Below are 15411 nucleotides of genomic sequence, written 5' to 3'. Positions count from 1 at the left end.
TTTTATTAATCTTATTTTTAAACTTTTCTTTATTTATATTAAGATATAAGTCTAACTGGATTAAGAAAACCCTAAGCTTTAATTAATTATTATTAAATAGTTCTAGTAGTCTGATTTTAATAGATTTAACTACTAATTAATCTTTGAGTAACTGGTTCTATTATTTTAAGATAGTGATACTTTCTTGTAACTAACTAACTATATTTATTAATTTCTATATTATTAGGTCTTGTTATTACTCTTTTTCTTGGGTACTAGAGCCCTGCTGCGGAGTACGTGGTGAACTTAAAATAGTTAATATAATAAATAATTATAACTAGTAAATACTTATACTGACTGGTACTTAATATATCAAATCCTAGAATCATTTCCCTGTCCCTGTTAGCTTAGCTTCACTAGTATACATACCATTGAACTAGGTCGAGGAGGTATCAGGCTGATGATTATCTAAGAATAACTAGTCTTAGATACAAGAAGAGAAATAAGGCTAGATAATACTATACAGTTATTTATAAGTAAATGTAGATAAGTGTTCTATTATTAAGCTTCTAAACATATAGTTATTTAAAGATAGTATTATTAAGCATGAAGAATAAAATTAATTAAATATATAAAAGAGTATTCTTATATATTCTATCCTCTATATACCACATTGTATATTATTCTGGGTAGATCAATGGTTAATCTAATTATAGTCCAGGGTCCTAGTATACCTTAAGTATACTCTTAATAGTAGGCTTGATGGTAGGTGGTCACGTGATGCGTGGCCGTTTTGGGCGTCGTATTAGCAATTTGCAATTGTACTAAATAACAACTTGGCTTTGCCTGAGCGCTGCCCTTATCGGCGCTTTCTGCCTGGCGAGTCCGCCTTACTAGTAGATTAACTAGCAGGGGTCCGTAACACTGTGCTGGCAGCTTGTAATAGAGACGTCTTTTAGATAGGATATTTAATGAATAAAAGGTTATCTGTTTTTTTAAATCTAAATTTTTATTATCATGTCTCTTGTTATATTTTTATAGCTGGATGTCTAAATTCGTGCTTAAGTTTCTTATACTAGACTTTAATTTTATAGGCTATCTGGTCCTGGAGTATCTCTGGTAATTCAGTGTGTCACGTGAGGGCTCGGCCTTTCAGATAAAATAAAAGAATATTTAGTATAGGTTACTATTCTTCCTGGGCCATGATAATTTGAATATATCAGATGAAGAATTTGATATTAGTTGTTTTAGGATTAAATATTGTTATATTATCAGGCTTCAGTCGATGAGGATGTTTCTCAGCGGCGTATTGATTATTAGAGTAGTGATCATTGGAATATTAGTCAGGATTAATGTAGAATTGGTTGTAATCTCTTTTAATGCTATATCCATTTTGCTGGTCGGGATATGGAGGGCCTATTAGCACGGGATGTGAATCTGACATGTAATAAGTATTTTGTGTATTTCTTTGTCAGTTATCTTCAGCGTAGAAACTGTTTCTCGGCATTGACTGTTTCTTACTAGTGTCTTGGAAAAAGCTTGAATCTGTTTGTTGTCTGTCGGCTTGTTGTTCGTGATAGGGTACATCGGCTTGTTATTTGTGATACGGTCCACCGTGTTTGAAATCCTGTGCTAGTTGAGATATACTGGATTACTGTTATATTGTTTTTTTCTGGCTTAGTTATTGTTGTAATATCTGTTCTCTGTTTTGTATTTGTTCTTGATGAGTGGTATAGTTCTGGCTGGATTGTTTTATAGTTTGATTGAGATCTAACACCTGTTGCTGTAATCTTGTGATTTTATTGGTCTGCTTTTTAGCTAGTTGACAGCGGACATGCTGCCTTTCACGCTCTTTTTCTCTAATGTTCATGTTATTGGTCTTGTACATGTCCGAGATATTATACTCGTTTAATACATAGTAAGAAGATTTATGTTTGAAACTTATTATAATCTCAGGTAGTTCTTTGACGATACGTTTAAAATGAGAAGTGTTGATGGAACTGATATTAGTTGTAGAGTGAATTTCTTGGTATTAATTTTTTGACAGAGTAGATATGATACTAGATGCCTTGCTGATGTCTGCTGCGTGTAGTTGACTGGTAAGCTGGGCCACTGGGTCAGATGAACTATGCTTCTGGCCGTGTTGCCATAGATGATATAGTAGTATTGCGGCTTATTTGTAGGCTTTTATTGTCTGAGGGGCGTACGGACAGAGAACGTCACTATTATGGGTGTTAGATCTGGTCAAATCATTGTCTCCGCTGTTTGCTCTGTCGTTCTCTTTTGGATCGTCACGTCTAGTGTTAGAGGGACCGGGAGTGGCTCTGCGTGGATCCGTGATGTCTGCTATTCCTCTTCCAAGTTCCGGGACGTACGGTGTGATGTTGTTATCAGCAACTGACGTTCTAGACTCGGAAGTTTGAATCTGATAAGTTCGGAAGATGATGTCTGATGGGGTAGTGTTCGACGCGTTCAAGGATTGAGAGTTGGATTAAAAGAAGTTTCTGACTTCTGACTTTTTATTTGGTGTTTAGGGTGTTCTGCTGGTGGCGAATAGTCCCTTTCCGGAAGGCACAGCCAGATGTGTAGTAAAATAACAACAAAATGACGCGTCTTTGTGATTACGGGACGCAAATATAACACTTGTGAGGAGGTTATTATGAGCGACTTAATCCCTTCTTTGGACTTGTCGAAGATGTAGGTGAGGTGGTACTTTCTGTAATACTGGCGGTTGTGCCTATTGGCCATGAAGATACTAATACTGCACTTGGGGAGGCGCACTCGTGGTGAAGACGCTCGAGGTGCACTCGCGGCGAAGATGTTTGAGGTGCATGATGTTTGAAGCCTTCACCGTCGACCTCGTAGTACTTGAGGATAGTAAGCTTGTTCTTGTTCTTTCTCAGGGATATAGATCTTCTTCTTGCGCTTCTTGCCACCACCACGCAGGCGGAGCACTAGCTGGAGGATAGATATTATAGTCCGAAGAAGTACAGCCGTCCTCGAGCTTAGATGTTGCTGGAAATACCCCCCTGTCCTGGATCTTGGACCTTGAGGGTCTTGACAAAGATCTTTATCTTGATGAAGGTCTTGAAAAGACTTGTCTTCCTTTTCATGATGATTGATAAACGTAGATGACGGAATGGTATCTAGAATGCGTGTTTAATGAAGATAATAGGTAAGATGCGTGTTCCCGCAGACTGCGGTACGCCACACAGGAGAGAAAAAACGACACTCCGAAGATCGTCAGGACATGCTACCATGTTTGCTCCGTACTGGAGCGAACGGGTCTAGGATCTATCTCTAATCGGACGTAGGAGGAGCAAATGTAGGCAAAGCAGATGATGATCTTCAATTGTAACTATCTAGGGTCTCGTAGAAGATGTAATGCAACTAATGGACGAATGAGGAAGGCGCTGTGTGCCCGCTGCAACAGCCCGGGTCTGATTTCAGGCTTTTGTTGTTTAGTCTTGTACCATCTCTGACGGCATGCCAGAGGAATCACCATTGTAGTCCAGATTGAGTTGAGATGTATCGTCCCGAGTGGATGAGGATCACGAGAATTCAGCGGCCCACGCACGCAATTCAAGGCCGGAGGTGCTTGGAAAGGAACTAAGAAAGCCCCTGCTCAAGCCCTGAAAAGGCACGCCTGGAAAATCATTTAGGCACACCTTTAATGATCTCAGGGACCTTTAATACCACCACGAGTGCATAGCTTGCTCCTGGAACCCCCTTCGTCAGACAGGAAATAATATCTTATTAAGGTGGCATCAAACAAGGCATATGCGACGTTTGGATGCCGCGTAATTTGGGCAGGTTGGATACGAACTTGCTTCTTACATTTAAGTACAGTATTATAGTTATATCACCCTCCTACAATGACGTGATATGTTCTGGATGAGTACATAGATAAAACATGATAACAGGATGGTATATATCATCCACGTCGTTTGTTGGGTTGTGATGATATTATGCACCTGTCCCCGAATTTGGTATATAGAATAATGCTTGTCTGACTCAGCTTTCTTCATCAGTATCACCTAAGATGACGCATTCTGTACGTGTAAGTGCCCAGGCATTTATTAAACATATTGTGGAAGCAATATGATGATATTGTGTGTGTCCAGACTAACTAGCTAACTACGCGAGGAGGTGACTGGGTGGCTAGGTGACTAGGTCCGAGATCACGTGATCTCCTTTCACACATATCACATAAGAGTGTGTTAATAACTTGATGATAAGCCTTGCATAATACTCCAGATTCATGTCATCGTCATTTTTACGCGTACTAAGGCTGCAGAACATGTGCCTTCAACTCAGCCCCTGTACCGTGGATCAGACATCGTGTACTAGGTAACATACTTTACATGGAAAGTGGCATGATAATGTAGCATCTGACTAGGTAAATGTGGAGGGTGACAATCGCCAAAGGAATGCTTTGATTGTAAGATGGGAGTGTAACTTACAATCAGAAATTTTCATACTATAGAACATTCTGCTCAAGACTGTGCACAGTCAATGAAGTTTCCTTGTGACTGAAAGACCACAATGATGGACTAACAGGCTGTTTCGTGAAGCGAATGAGATGCTATGGTAATTATCACACGTCACGATCTTACGGATAGTGTATCTCCCGCTTGAATTTCACTGTAGTACTGCTCATTATATGTAGCTGCCTGGAAACTAGTGAGTATGGGGGTGGGTGTGCATTGTACCATTTATCCTGCTCAAGTATTAGTATTCACCATATATACATCTCATAATAGATCCATCCGCCTACAGGTCATGAACGATACATGATGACAAAGCTTTGATCATTTCGAGGAATATTCCTTCTCTAGGAACATCTAACATACCTTTTTTTCTGGCAGTGATGTATTCAGTGTTATATTATCTTCAAAAGGCGTCGCCAGTTTGTATCCATAGTCAAGAAATATCTTCATGGTGTGTACAGTAGTTTGTAAAATCACCATGCCTGCCCCTTGACGCTCACCTATTTTCTCCCAATCCCTAGCCTTCCTGCGCTAGTCCTAATTCGTTTAATTGTAATCAGAATCCTTGGCACTATTGGTTCCGTTTCGTAAATATAATAATAGCCTTACTTCATTGTTGTTACAGTACGTGTAAAATGATTGCAGAAACCAAGAAGCTTCTATGGCCGGAACAACGTTAAACGTGACTCCTGCCCGCGCCGGCCACCCAGTACACCGCCCAACGCGTTTCTATATGCAACCACTCTTTCTATCAAAGGATGTGAATTAGAGTAATACAATGATTCTAGGGCGGTGTGCTAGGGGTGGCCGACGCGGGCGGGTGGCCGGTGCGGCCGGGAGTTACGTTAGATGTCTACATTAGTAGTAATGTTTTTCAGTTCTTTCTTAAAGCCCCCTCACAGTTCCTATACCATGGTATAGAAAATATTAGAGCGATGTCTCCCCACCTATCGCCATCACAGATTTAGCTTATCTGTGATATGCAGTCAGTCGCGGCATGTCAATCTCGAAAGCCAGTAAAGCTGCCGAGGGCAGGAAGGAGGCGGTCATAAAGCTCCCAAACATAGACTAGGCCAGTAAATAATGACAGCAATCATGCTAAAGACTTTAGGCGAATAGCTCCTGCAGAGCGTTGTACCTAGACGGAATGGCAATTTCTATGGAACGTGATAGGGCCTCCGAGTAGCAACTAGCAGGGTAGTTAAGCCGGGTGTTTTTCTTGACTGGCGGGTTCAAAGAGACAGTTTAACAAGAGAAAAATCGCGAATGAGCCTTATGACCCAGGCCTCTTCTGCATGGGAATTACAAAAGACAGCGAACTGAAAAAGGAATGATTTGATTATACCATGCTCTTATTGTTATGTACAAGAGACCGCCACTATTGATATATCCCAGAGCAAGTGAAGTCTCCATGACGGTATGGCAAAGTAGAAATAGAATACAGTACTAACCCGAAATATCTTTTATAGTCTGCCTTTGTCTAACTATTTGCTGAAGAGAAGGATTCTTTGACTAAATCCGACTATGGTTCATTCAACTAGGGCAATAACAGTGTCTTTGTTATCATGTTGCTGTTGTCCAACGACAGGGAATAAAGGGAAACAGCCGGATTATAGAAGCTTCCCAGAAGTACTTTCTTTCGAGACGTAGCCTGCTCGCACTCGTCCAACTCCCAGTCTTTTATATTCTTCCTCTCCCCATTTCTTTTGTACGGCAAGTATATAGTATTCCTTGTTAGGGTCATCCTCATCGTCATCTTCACTCACTGCGATGACGACACAGTTTCGAGACTCAACCTCGGCCGCCGAACCCATGTCGAAATGTAGGATGCCGACTTCGACTTCCTTTGTAACTTCGACTCCCTTTGTATCGGTGAATATTATATACTCTCCATCCCTTTCTCGCGTATAACAATCTTCAAACTGTCGAACTTCGATATTGATGCCACGCTCGGAGTTGTCAAAGCTTAGGCTTTGGTGCTTTGGAACTTGAAGATCTGATTGTATCAGAAAGTCAATTTTATCATGATAAAGCATCCAAGACCACGACGGCACATGATCATTATCGTGAAAAATTTGATCATTCTCCATTCCAGCCCGCTTCCACAAGAGGAGCCGAGGAAGAAAGCAACAGAAGACTCCGTATCTGATTTCAGTAGATAGAGCTTTCTTAATACGCTCAGCTATGCCGGAAAATGCAACTACCTTATCCTTCTTTGGGAATGTAAGATCACGACGAGAATAATCCGTAATAAGCTCTTGGAGAAATAAGGCTATCGATCTATGACCTGAAAATAAAAGCCGAGTAGGAAATTGCGGGTCAAGTAGGAATGATCTAGTAAGGGGACTAACACAACTAGTAGGTTAATTGACATTTCTCTGGTTTTAGGGAAGTGGACTAACCAGCTTAATATGCTAAAATTCTCGCAACGAACTCCCTCTCCACATTCCCAGTATGTCTGTTGTGCAGTGAAATAGATAGTTCGGCGAGAAAGTACTCTTTCTTGCAACACCCAGGCTCGTTTCTGCAGTTGGCCTTCATCAACAAGCTTACAAAAATCATCAACGATTTTTTGATCAGAACTGACTGCCTCTGATTGACTGAAAACCTCAGTGCGATTGAGGAAGCCATCATTCCAACTGGATGCTGAACTTGACGCGATCGTGCAGTATGCAGAGGCAAATACATTATCCATCCTTGTACCTTCCTCCTCCCAGTCTTTCTGGTCACCTTGAATGATGCAGAGAGCATCAATCCAAAGATACTGTTTATTCAGTTCTCGAGTCACTGTAATAGCGTCCTGGAAAACCTTGGGAAGGCTGTGATAGCTAAACCCCTTCAACCGTTTTGGGTGGTTTTGAGATGTGGTACAGAATCGCTCCTTCTCCTCATCGGTCGGTGTGCCCCAGCAGTGCGATAGCGTTATATACTCAAATGGATGTGTTATGTTTGCAGAAAGCTGAAGTTCAAGCTGATCTGAATGATCCGTTCCAACGTAAATAACGCGCTTTGGCACGATCTGACGCCTGTGTTGCATGCATGAATGCTGCTTGTCACACACCTTAAGCCATTGGCGAAGCAAATCAAAGCGATTGATAACTGTCAGACAATGAAACTTTTCTCGTGCCTTGGATTCCTCTTGCACTTCATTGTCTAAAGATGAGTTAATGGGTGAATGATATGAACAATATCAGAGAGATGCAGTATTACCTGGGTAGTTTGAAGGCTGTATGACTGGAGATGTGAGTCTATCCACGCTAAGGTATGCATCCTTGTTGGCTGGGTCAACCCAGTAATAGCCAGTGACCTCGCGCTAAGATTTCTTTAGTTGTGTCAAAGTATATCAACAGAAGAAAAGGCATTGAAAGCAGACATACCTCAGAAATACTTTTAGAGTGATCAAGCAGCTGGCTCCTGACCTCAAGATCATGACGGCATTTCCATGTATCCTGCATTTACAATTACTATAAATTAGAGAACATGGATATACCCGTCATGCGAGTGAAGAGACATTCCACAGGAAGGTTGACTTACCTGCTATTCCAGTATCATATCCTAGTCAGCTATTATCGCACCTGATGTACTTTCTACAGGAAAATTGACTTACCGGCTATTCCAGTATTATATCCCAGTCAGCTATTATCACGCCTGAAATACTTTCTACAGGAAGGTTGACTTACCGGCTATTCCAGTATCATATCCCAGTCAGCTATTATCGCGCCTGATATAATCCTTATAGGAAGGTTGACTTACCTCCTATACCAGTATCATATCCCAGTCAGCTATTATCACGCCTGATATACTTCTCATAAGAAGGTTGACTTACCTCCTATACCAGTATCATATCCCAGTCAGCTATTATCGCGCCTGATATAATCCTTATAGGAAGGTTGACTTACCTCCTATACCAGTATCATATCCCAGTCAGCTATTATCACGCCTGATATACTTCTCATAAGAAGGTTGACTTACCTCCTATACCAGTATCATATTCCAGTCAGCTATTATCGCGCCTAACCTGCTTTCATTCATGAAAAGATTGACTTACTACCTATAGCAGTATCAAATTCCAGTCAGATATTATTGCGCCTGGTGTACTTTCCACAGAAAGATTGACTTACTAACTATAGCAGTATCAAATTCCAGTCAGTTATGATCATATCTAATATACTTTCCACAGAAAGATTGACTTACAAACTATACCAGTATTATATTCTAGTCAGCTTTTACCATGTCTGGTATACTTTCTATATATAGAAAGATTAACTTACCCGCTATACCAATATTAAATTCCAGTTAGTTATTATCACGCCTGACATGCTTTTTATAAGAAGATTAACTTACTACCTATACCAGTATCATATCCCAGTCAGTTATTATCGCGTCTGATATACTCTCTACAGGAAGCTTGACTTACCTGCTATATCAGTATCATATCTGAGTCAGCTATTATCGTGTCTGATATACTTTCTACAGGAAGATTGACTTACCCGCTATACCAGTATTATATTCCAGTCAGCTATTATTGTGCCTGGTATACTTTCTATCTATAGAAAGATTGACTTACCACCTATACCAGTATCATATCCCAGTCAGCTATTATTGTACTTGATATACTTTCTATAGAAAGATTAACTTACCATCTATACCAATATCATATCCCAGTTAGTTATTATCATGTCTGACGTGTTTTCTATTTATAAAAAAATTAACTTACCCGCTATATCAGTATCATATCCCAGTCAGCTATTATCACGCCTGGTGTATTTTCTATCCATAGAAAGATTAACTTACGACCTATAGCAGTATCATATCCCAGTCAGTTATTATTGCACCTGATATACTTTCCACAGAAAGATTAACTTACAAACTATACCAATATCATATCCCAGTTAGTTATTGTCAAATTTGACATGCTTTCTATCCATAGAAAGATTAACTTACCCGCTATATCAGTAGCAAATCCTAGTCAGCTATTATCACACCTGGTATACTTCCCATTTTTAAGATTGATTTACATCCTATACAAGTATTATATCCCAGTCAGTTATTATTATGCCTGATATACTTTCTATTTATAGAAAGATTAACTTACCTGCTATAACAATATCATATTCCAGTCAGTTATTATCATGCCTGATATACTCTTTATGGAAACATTAACTTACAAACTATACCAATATCATAGCCCAGTCAGCTATTATCATATCTGGTGTATTTTATATCCATAGAAAGATTAACTTACCACCTATACCAGTATCATATCCCAGTCAGCTATTATCATGCCTGATATATGATTAACTTACAAACTATACCAGTATTATATCCCAGTCAGTTATTATAGCGTCTGGTATACTTCCTATCTATAGAAAGATTGACTTACCCGCTATACCAGTATCATAGTCCAGTCAACTATTATTGCGCCTGATATATTTTCTATAGAAAGACTGACTTACATCCTATACCAGTATTATATTCTGGTTAGCTATTATCATGTCTGATATACTTTCCATTTATAGGAAAATTGACTTACCATCTATACCAGTATTATATCCTAGTCAGCTATTATCATGCCTGATATATTTTCCACAGCAAGATTGACTTACATCCTATACCAGTATTATATCCAAGTTAGCTATTTTCACACCTGATATCCCTCCACAGAAAGATTGACTTACAAACTATACCAGTATCATATCCCAGTCAACTATTATCACACCTGATGTGCTTTTCATAAGAAGGTTGACTTACCTCCTAATAGAAGTCCGTGGCTGTGTTATTTAAAAGTGTAGTTCATATAAATGATGCGATACTTACACTCTTATAACATATCAGCTCTCCAGTCCACTTTTTGCATTGTGAAGCTTAACGCTTACCTTAAACCCCCTATGTATCCAGCCTGAGTTGCCCCGCCCGAAAGTCATTATAAGTCAGTAAGTCGGAAAAGTCGTTGCGAGTAGACCTTGTGCTATTCACTGATTTTGTGGATGAAATTTGTCTGGCCGATGTTCTGGTCGTTCTTATGCGAGGCCAGCTGGCTAGGCCAGACTGACTAATGCGGGGTCACGGCGGCAAGAAAGAACTTATCATTGGTTGGTTAAACGAGTTCCGGGTGAGATGTATTACATCTACAGAGTACTAACCATTTCTCCGTGGTTCTCTCTTGATAGTGACCGTCTACGGTGGTTAATAGCGGCCATCGGGCAAGAACGATTTCATGGTGTTTACTGCCGGCAGAATTAGTCTGTAGCTGATTGGATCATGTAGCTTATCTAACATACCTATCTATATGAAGCTGTACGTACACCATTAGATGACTTGCTTGGCTTCGCCATATAGATGGCTACTAGTCCTGAGCACCACGAAGAGGTGCAAGTCTTGCCCAGGATATTATACACAAGTATCCCATACAACTGGAGTGCAGGTGCAGGTGCAGGTGTATGTTAACAATTAAGGAAACAGTTGTACTTACCTAGGCTTACTCCGTCCAAGGATCCCAGTCATCCAGCACCTCCTGCCTGGCCGGACGGCGAGGAGGTGCCGGATGATCATCATCATCAATAACAATGGGCTCATCGTCAACGATAGTAATGACCGGCACCTCCTCGACGTCCGGATCCTCCAATCAAGGAGGAGGATCCGGACGAGTCAGAGATACCGGTACAACAACCACTTCTTCTTCTTCTTCTTCCTCCTCCCCCTCTTCCCCCACGACGATAGGATCCGTACAAGAGGCCCCCGGTGCGGGCAATCCCCTGCCGATGACAGGCATAGGAGGCTGAGCTTCCCGTAAGACACCCCATGCTGAATCTCGGACGGTACAGCTGCTACCAGCATCAGGCCATTTGCAGTTGGCGCAAATACCGCCGAATGCGCCTGGTAAATGGTGATATTCTGGGAAAACGCCCCCCGTACCATCACGGCATCTGGAACACGGGGCTGGCGGACGAATTCCCTGAGATTGTATCAGCAGGGCATTGATGTAGCTTGCTCGGTGCATTGTAATCTGGTGAGTATGGATCCGGCCGTGTCGGAACTCAATAGATTGTGCCCCTGGCCGGGCAAGCACTTGCAGTCCTACATCGGTATGCACAAACGGTCTCAGTCGACCTAGATCCCTTGCAGGGATTGTAGGATTGGCACCGACCGGGAGCCCCTCGTACAACGACGCCCAGTATTGTTCGAGGTCGGGGGGGGGGGGGGGGGCGGGGACGGGCGGACGGCGACCGGCAGGCAGGTTGGGAAGAGGGGGAGGAGCGCCAACACGGCGGTTGTTGGTGTTGTTGTTGTCATTGTACGGACATATTTTAGAGTCAGTTTTGTCCTGTACAATAGAGATAGGATAGATAGATAGGAAACTAAGCTCAGTAATCTGTTTTTGATCATCTAACACGTACGCAGACATGGTGGTGGTGGTAGTAGTAGTGGTAGTAGTAGTGGTAGTAGCAGTGGTAGTAGTAGTAGACGTGTTAGTGGAAGGCAGAGGTGGAAGATAGAGATTACTTAGTAGATTTAAACTAACACTGTATTCACTGTTTTAACTATTTATTTCCTATTTTGTATGTACAGAGGCCTCATTATCGTGGACCCTACTCTGCCTGCCCTAGCCTGCCGTACGAACCCACGATCCTGCTATCTAGTAGAGTAGGGTATAATCAAAGACCTGATGGCCTATATTCGGCCGCCCGATTCTTGTCATCCTCCCTGATCACATATCTCTTCCTCGTACGATGAGGTGGAGAGGGAGACTGGGATAGCTGATGCTTTAGTGAAGTATCCAAAGCCTCTATCTCAGTATCCAGAGCATCAAGATCATCCTGATCTTCTTGTACGGTCGATCCCTCTCGTACAACTGACTTCTTCTTTTCAATGAGTTCTCTTTTTTGATCTTCTTCTCCTTCTTAATCTTGGTCTCCTCTGCCTCATCTGTAGTAGAGGAAGGTACTGTACGACGCTGAATGATCACATAGACCTGGTATGATCCATGGGTATGTGTGAACCACTTCTTCAAGAAGTCTAGGACCTTCACATTGCCTCTGGCTGTTGGAGACAGAAAGACTGGTTGCTTCTGTATAATCCCTGTTGATAAACGGAAGCGATTCCCAGTGCTGCGTATATATGTACAGCCAGTCATTGAGGGAAGCAGTTCATCTCGGAGGAAGTCATTGAGGCCATGAAGTATGTAGTTATTGATATAAGTCTGTACCTGTTCTGTAGGATATTAAGATTAGCATCATACGAGTGTTCAGAATAAGAAGTCAAATCTAGTAGAGTATATGTTATAATTGGAATACTATCTTTAGATTCCCCTTCCTGTACGTTGCACAGATAGAAATGAATAATAATCTTTATAATAGCTGGCTCTTTTGAAGTCTTCTTGTGTAAGAGCGCATTCTGGCGGACATTCTCTCCTCCAAATACTGCCGTACGAGGAGCAACACCAGATGAGGTAGTCTGTATGTACAAGCCAGATTGTACAGGTTGTGGCTCAGGTGATGCAGTAAGATCAACATGAGCAGTCCGCTTAGGTACAGGATTGATTGTCTGGCAGGTCGGACACTGTTGATAATGAGCAGGATGAGGTTGGCCAGTAGTAGAACAGTAGTTGGTCCAGGGAAGAGCCATTTTGTACGAGAGATGCCTTGTATGAAAGATGTTGATTTCCATTCTGTACAGGGAAGAGCAGGATCTTAAGTCTTTGAATAAGTGGTGAAGTAGAAAGAATAGCAAATAAAGAGTATATAGCCATCACGGATAGCTACTCTGATCCCTGTTGTTCAATCCAATCAAAGGCCCCGGTTGGCGCCTCGGATAGTGTCAGGTCAGGCTTGGCGCCTGATCTTATATGTGTTATCACCCGCTCCCGTAAGCCAAGGTAGATTGTATGAAAAGGGGCTTCCGCTTCATCCGGATGTACTGGTGGTGGCTTTTCAGGGTCAAAGCCCAGCCCCAGCAGGATCCCCTGACACCATTCCAAAGTCTCTGCAGGTAGATATTCAGTCATATCCCAGCCTTGTACGGAGTTCCTTAGCTGCTGGAGAGACTCTTCATGTACAAGAAGACCATGGTTAATTGTATGTTCTGGATGATAATAGTTCATGAACGGTCGACCAGAAATAACATGTGGCCTCTCTCGTTGCTTACGGATGCTGTGTTGGTTCCAGGTGTGTACGTACGACGAGACCTGCGTCCGAAGAATAGGCATGTAGACTGCGTACAAAGTAATCTGATCTGGAATCATATCTTTAGAGAAGTCTCCTACTTCAATCAAGACCTTGAAGTAGTTATATATTAGTTAGTACAGAGATATTCAAGGATTGGTCCGTCTGTACGTACGCGATATCGAAAAAGTAATGATTTACTTAGCTGTGCCCACCAAGCCTCAATTCTCTGATTTACAGTACTGGATCCAAAGATATAACACCGTGTTACCTCAATCTCTGGCTCGTACGCTCTTCGAAGATAGCAGTGGGCTTTAGCAAGCAAAGATGTCTCCGATCCATAGTCTGAACGGATCTTATTGCAGATAATCTTCCGTTCATGTACAGTGTCAAGATATTGCCGTACAACACTGACTGACGTACGAGTATCGATGCCAATATAGATCCAGATGATGTAGCGAGAGTACACGTCAATGGCCACGTAGATTTAGATGCCGTACGGATCTAGCTTCATATAACCGTCCACGGACCAGATATGATCTGGTCCAGGGACTACATATGAGCCACGACTTCGCTGCATGTCATTCTTCCGTTGTTGTATAGCCTCAGGTGCAATCATACGGTAGATATTATATAGCCGATATCTGGAGATAGAAAGACCTCAGTTAGTAAAATATCTATATATAACTGCTCTCTGTACAGACCTTGGAATAATAAGACGTTCACCACGCATATAAGCAAATAAAAGCTCTCGTCCGTAGCCTTAGATAATCCCTTCATTAAATGCTTCAAGCAGATGCTTTGTGGCTATATCATCCTGGAGTTGACACTCACTAGAATCATCTGTTCGTCGGACGAGGCCTTGCTCCGTACAGATGCGTCGAAGTGTTCGTGCAGAGACTGTGTAACCTTCATCTTATACAGTACATAAAATCTCTGCATCAGAGAGGCACCTCTCAAAGAACAACTCCTTGATCCGGCTGTGTAGAGAAGAATCAGTAGTAGCCGTACAATCACACTTACTAACTCCCCAAACACTCAACCGATCCTTGATTGTACGCTCACGGACTCGTACACGGTATGTTGCTTCGATATAGGAAGCAATATCACTTGTAGATTGATTCTGATGGAATAAATCACTAATTTTAGCCTTGTACGGCTCTAGATCAAATTTAGGACGTCCCATGATCAGGAATATAGATAGTAAAGCACTGTATATAGAGAAATGATCAACATCATCTATTAAGATGCTTAGTATAGCATGCGGTGAGGGCAGCGGTGAGCGTACTTAAACGTGGAGAATCGTTTTTGCCCGATGGCCGCTATTAACCGCCGTAGACCGTCCTTTTATCCACCCATTTCGCATATCTTTCCGTAACAACAAAAGGTATCTAACAAGTTTCCCTTTTCTCAGTCCTATCTGTCTGAAGCGGAGCCCTGGCCGAGTCATTGAATCCCAAATCTTCAGGCGGAGCTGACAAAGCTAATTTCAACTGACTAGTTAACATAACTAACTAGTTTGTTAACCAGTTAGCTAATCATCAATTGCTGTTAAGTTATCACGCTTGCCGATTACATCATTTTTGCGCTGATTATCAGAACACCACGACTTGGTGCATCACAGCCAGTGGGTCTCTGTGAAGGTCAGAGCAGAGTCAGATGATAGCACACTTATTGTAACCTATAGCTTTTGGCCCTTTACTCAGTAACGGATGAACTGTACACTAATATCAAAAGTGACAACTGCTCGAAAAGCCTACGGTTAATGCGATCGCTATTAG

At 41.8% G+C, this 15411-nt stretch overlaps 6 protein-coding genes across 6 annotated transcripts; all 6 read right to left on the bottom strand.

The window, feature by feature from the left end:
- Positions 1-1660: 1660 nt before the first annotated feature.
- Positions 1661-3092, bottom strand: BO83DRAFT_394338 (uncharacterized protein; the record flags this gene model as incomplete). Its single annotated transcript, XM_025533006.1, has 5 exons — positions 1661-1979; positions 2187-2427; positions 2496-2716; positions 2831-2933; positions 3005-3092. 5 exons carry the CDS (start codon positions 3090-3092, stop codon positions 1661-1663), a joined length of 972 nt encoding a protein of 323 aa, XP_025382039.1.
- Positions 3093-3782: 690 nt separating this feature from the next.
- On the bottom strand, positions 3783-4081 carry BO83DRAFT_207398 (uncharacterized protein). The gene has a single exon (XM_025526688.1). It carries the CDS (start codon positions 4005-4007, stop codon positions 3837-3839), a length of 171 nt encoding a protein of 56 aa, XP_025382038.1. The 5' UTR covers positions 4008-4081; the 3' UTR covers positions 3783-3836.
- A 1909-nt stretch (positions 4082-5990) lies between these two features.
- BO83DRAFT_373282 (HET domain-containing protein) lies at positions 5991-7929 on the bottom strand. The gene is made up of 4 exons (XM_025530028.1): positions 7847-7929; positions 7680-7782; positions 6872-7622; positions 5991-6815 (listed from the first exon to the last, which is right to left on the bottom strand). The coding sequence occupies exons 1-4, from the start codon at positions 7922-7924 to the stop codon at positions 6080-6082; spliced, it is 1668 nt and encodes a 555-aa protein (XP_025382037.1). The 5' UTR covers positions 7925-7929; the 3' UTR covers positions 5991-6079.
- A 3165-nt stretch (positions 7930-11094) lies between these two features.
- On the bottom strand, positions 11095-11874 carry BO83DRAFT_326904 (DUF3716 domain-containing protein; the record flags this gene model as incomplete). Its single annotated transcript, XM_025528058.1, has 1 exon — positions 11095-11874. One exon carries the CDS (start codon positions 11872-11874, stop codon positions 11095-11097), a length of 780 nt encoding a protein of 259 aa, XP_025382036.1.
- A 250-nt stretch (positions 11875-12124) lies between these two features.
- On the bottom strand, positions 12125-13094 carry BO83DRAFT_404184 (uncharacterized protein; the record flags this gene model as incomplete). Its single annotated transcript, XM_025533686.1, has 3 exons — positions 12125-12369; positions 12420-12680; positions 12764-13094. The coding sequence occupies 3 exons, from the start codon at positions 13092-13094 to the stop codon at positions 12125-12127; spliced, it is 837 nt and encodes a 278-aa protein (XP_025382035.1).
- Positions 13095-13227: 133 nt separating this feature from the next.
- BO83DRAFT_460335 (uncharacterized protein) lies at positions 13228-14816 on the bottom strand (the record flags this gene model as incomplete). The annotated part of the gene is made up of 6 exons (XM_025537201.1): positions 13228-13743; positions 13806-14040; positions 14131-14274; positions 14335-14392; positions 14465-14530; positions 14558-14816. 6 exons carry the CDS (start codon positions 14814-14816, stop codon positions 13228-13230), a joined length of 1278 nt encoding a protein of 425 aa, XP_025382034.1.
- Positions 14817-15411: the final 595 nt, after the last annotated feature.

Source organism: Aspergillus eucalypticola, assembly GCF_003184535.1.
Source record: "Aspergillus eucalypticola CBS 122712 chromosome Unknown BO83scaffold_50, whole genome shotgun sequence".
NCBI lineage: Eukaryota > Fungi > Ascomycota > Eurotiomycetes > Eurotiales > Aspergillaceae > Aspergillus > Aspergillus eucalypticola.
The sequence above is the reverse complement of the archived record's forward strand: the minus strand, read 5'-3'. Positions and strand labels throughout refer to the sequence as shown.